The sequence below is a fragment of the Centruroides sculpturatus genome, unplaced genomic scaffold (assembly GCF_000671375.1).
Source record: "Centruroides sculpturatus isolate CEXI.00-Female unplaced genomic scaffold, Cexi_2.0 scaffold921, whole genome shotgun sequence".
NCBI lineage: Eukaryota > Metazoa > Arthropoda > Arachnida > Scorpiones > Buthidae > Centruroides > Centruroides sculpturatus.
Genome location: NW_019385099.1, coordinates 168,716 through 171,679, shown reverse-complemented (window position 1 = coordinate 171,679; position 2,964 = coordinate 168,716). Strand labels below are relative to the sequence as shown.

At 40.9% G+C, this 2,964-nt stretch overlaps 1 protein-coding gene across 1 annotated transcript; it reads right to left on the bottom strand.

Moving 5' to 3' along the window:
* Positions 1-601: 601 nt before the first annotated feature.
* LOC111634670 (histone H1-delta-like) lies at positions 602-1,670 on the bottom strand. Its single transcript, XM_023379504.1, has one exon. The coding sequence runs from the start codon at positions 1,591-1,593 to the stop codon at positions 985-987; it is 609 nt and encodes a 202-aa protein (XP_023235272.1). The 5' UTR covers positions 1,594-1,670; the 3' UTR covers positions 602-984.
* Between the last annotated feature and the right edge of the window lie 1,294 nt (positions 1,671-2,964).

Genomic DNA, 2,964 nt, shown 5'->3' with positions numbered 1-2,964 from the left:
AAATAATGGACACGTAATTAAATTAGACGTATATCACTTAGTTTAATTGACGACAAAGTTCGTATAATCTGCTTGTTTTATGACATCACGATTTTAACAAGTTTCATAGTATAAAATTTCAGTGGCGCCATCTTTTGCTCGAAAATTAAAATTTAATTAAATACCGAAACGATTTTTTAACTGTTCTTACTGTATTATTTTCTATATCTATTTTTTAAAAATAAAACTAGAAATTGTTTAAAATTTTAGAGAATTCGGTAATTCTTTCCCGACGAATAATTTTGAGTTTCGAGAGTTCGCTTCTTTAAAAAACCAAAACAAGTACAGTACTTATCAAATTAATTTAGAATGTCAGCGACGTATTTCAAAAAGCATCTACGATTGTTCTCATTCGGATAATTAAATGTTACGTAATACGAAAACAATGGGCAGAATTTAATGGAAATCGTTTAGTAGAGCGCCGCTAGATGGCGATAGCTGCCTTTGAAAAACTTTGTTGGATACTTTGGGATAGGAATCGCGCACATCCGAGCGAGAATCAGTCGATAAGCGAGAGTGTAACACATCCGGTGGGAAAGAGCAGGAGAAAAAGTGGCACAAATAAGAACAAATACTTTCATTTAATGATCCAATTCCACTTTACATAACTGCTGGCTTCGGCATACATTTCCATCGAACAGAAAGTCGAAATTTCTAGATGGTCATCTTGGAGACAAGACTTACCACATAGCTTTTTGTTAGTAGCATGCACGTTCTTGGGTGGTTTCTTTTTCAAAAGAAAGCTCGCGGTTCCCAGATGGTTCTACAAATTAAAAAGAATACAAATATACAAACTTACGGCATGGACGAGAAATCAAACTGTCGTTATGATATAATGATGGGTTTTTTCATATGCGTGGCGATATTTACAGATGGTCCTAGAGTCCGAGTCCACAGACGACGTAATTATATCACAATTTTTGCAGGTAGACAAGTCCCGGAGCGTCATTTCTTTGCGCTCTTCTTCGATTTACTTTTTTTGGGCGTTTTGTTGGCCGACGCGGGCTTTTTGGCTGCCTTCTTGGCTGGTTTGGGTTTAGCCGCCGGTTTCTGCTTCTTTTTCGGTTTGCTAACGGGTTTTTTGGCCGCGGGTTTGCTGACCACTTTGGGTTTTGGCTGCTTCTCTTTAGTCGACTTTTTCGCCGAGACTTTTTTGGAGGGTTTAGGCGCTTTGGGTTTGGCTTTGGGCGCTTTAGGTTTCGATTTCGGCTTGGAAACCGTGGTTTTGGCTTTTTCCGCGGCCGCCTTCTTCTCCACCGACAGCCGGAACGATCCGGACGCACCCTGTCCTTTCACGTGTTTTAAAACTCCGGTAGACACGCCTCTCTTCAGAGCCATTTTTAAGTGAGTATTCACTACTTTCGGGTCCTTTCCCACGTTGTACTTGCCCATGATGTATTTGTGGATGGCCTGCCGAGACGAACCGTTCCTCTCTTGGAGAGCTCCGATGGCCGACACTGCCATCTCCAGATATTTGGGATGAGTCGACGGCACCTTTTTCTTTTTGGTAGCCTTTCCCTTCTTCTGAGGAGTGGCGGCGGCCGCATCCGACATTTTCGACAACTTTCCAACTGTTGACGCTGCACGAGACGAAGTTGACGAGTCGACCGACCAACTCGACTGCACACGCCCAGCCGACTCCCGCCTCTACTTATAGACGCGAGGCGGACTTCCGAGAGAGCTACAAACAATCCTCCTCTGCCGCGTGGCTAGAAGCGAGCCGACCGGAGTCAAATTGTGTTTCTTGGTGTAAAGTTCTGCCTTCTTTGACCGTGTCAACCGACTCCAAACCTTATCAAACTTTCGATATTGACTCTAGAGATGTTATATTAACTGTCCACCCAAGCACGTGCCGCTACCCGGCTTCTGTAGCTTTCATTTGGCCGTCCAAGTACGTCCGCGTGCCATCGATTTCCAGATAGATTGTGTTTCCCGCCTCGGTAACCGTATATTTTCGCTTACGGGTTCGTATCCACCCCGGGAATATAAAATTTCATATCTCTTCTATCGTCCGAGACATTCGTTGACGAGCTGCGAGCGAGCGACCGACAGAATCGAGGCGGGAAATTTCAGGTGGGAAACACAGACATCGCCCGATTCCGCCATGTTGTTCTGGTTTATGTACAAGTAAATTGGAATGTTTTAAAACTTTATTATCAATCAAAATATTCTAAGAAATTTCCAAATTATCTGTATATGTCTCCGACTTCGATCGGAACACACAAAACGAGTTTTTTTGCCACATTTAAGCCGTTAAAGTCGGTTAAGTCTCGACACCGTATAGCATGGGATTGAGTGTAACGCTCGCTTAGCTAGTCCCGTTGCGTAGTCTAATATTTATTTACCATCGTTATAAATTGGTTCGAACGGTCGAGTCGGTGTAATTACGCCAAAATATCACCGTCTTTAAATATTTTTTTCTTCCCAACTTAATAATTATTAGGCAAAACGCCCGTCTACCCTATACTCTCTATACAAGCCGCTCGATTTGCACTCGCTCGTGCCATTCCCTACACTTAAGGTTATCAAATTTAAAATTTCTTTTTCCGAAACTTCATTTTTATTTTACTTAGAGTTTACTGGCGTCCAAATTCGAGTCGAACGATTAAATGTTAACACTTTATGACTGCGACAAAATTCTATAACACTTTGCTCCAGTAGCGTTTTTTTTAATGTCAATTTAAAGAAGTTTGTCTTCCTTCGCGTTAGCCATATTGTGTTTACTCCTAACTAACTACGTATAATAAGCCGTGTTTTATGCTAATTTAACTTTATTTTTTGCCCAACGGTTTTTATTTTCTCCATTTTTACGTCTTCATTTTTTTTTTCGTTTTCTCGGGAATTTTGGAATTATAAAATATATATATATATATATACGTACATATAAAAAATAAAGTAGTTTAAGTGCGTATTAATTATCTGCGC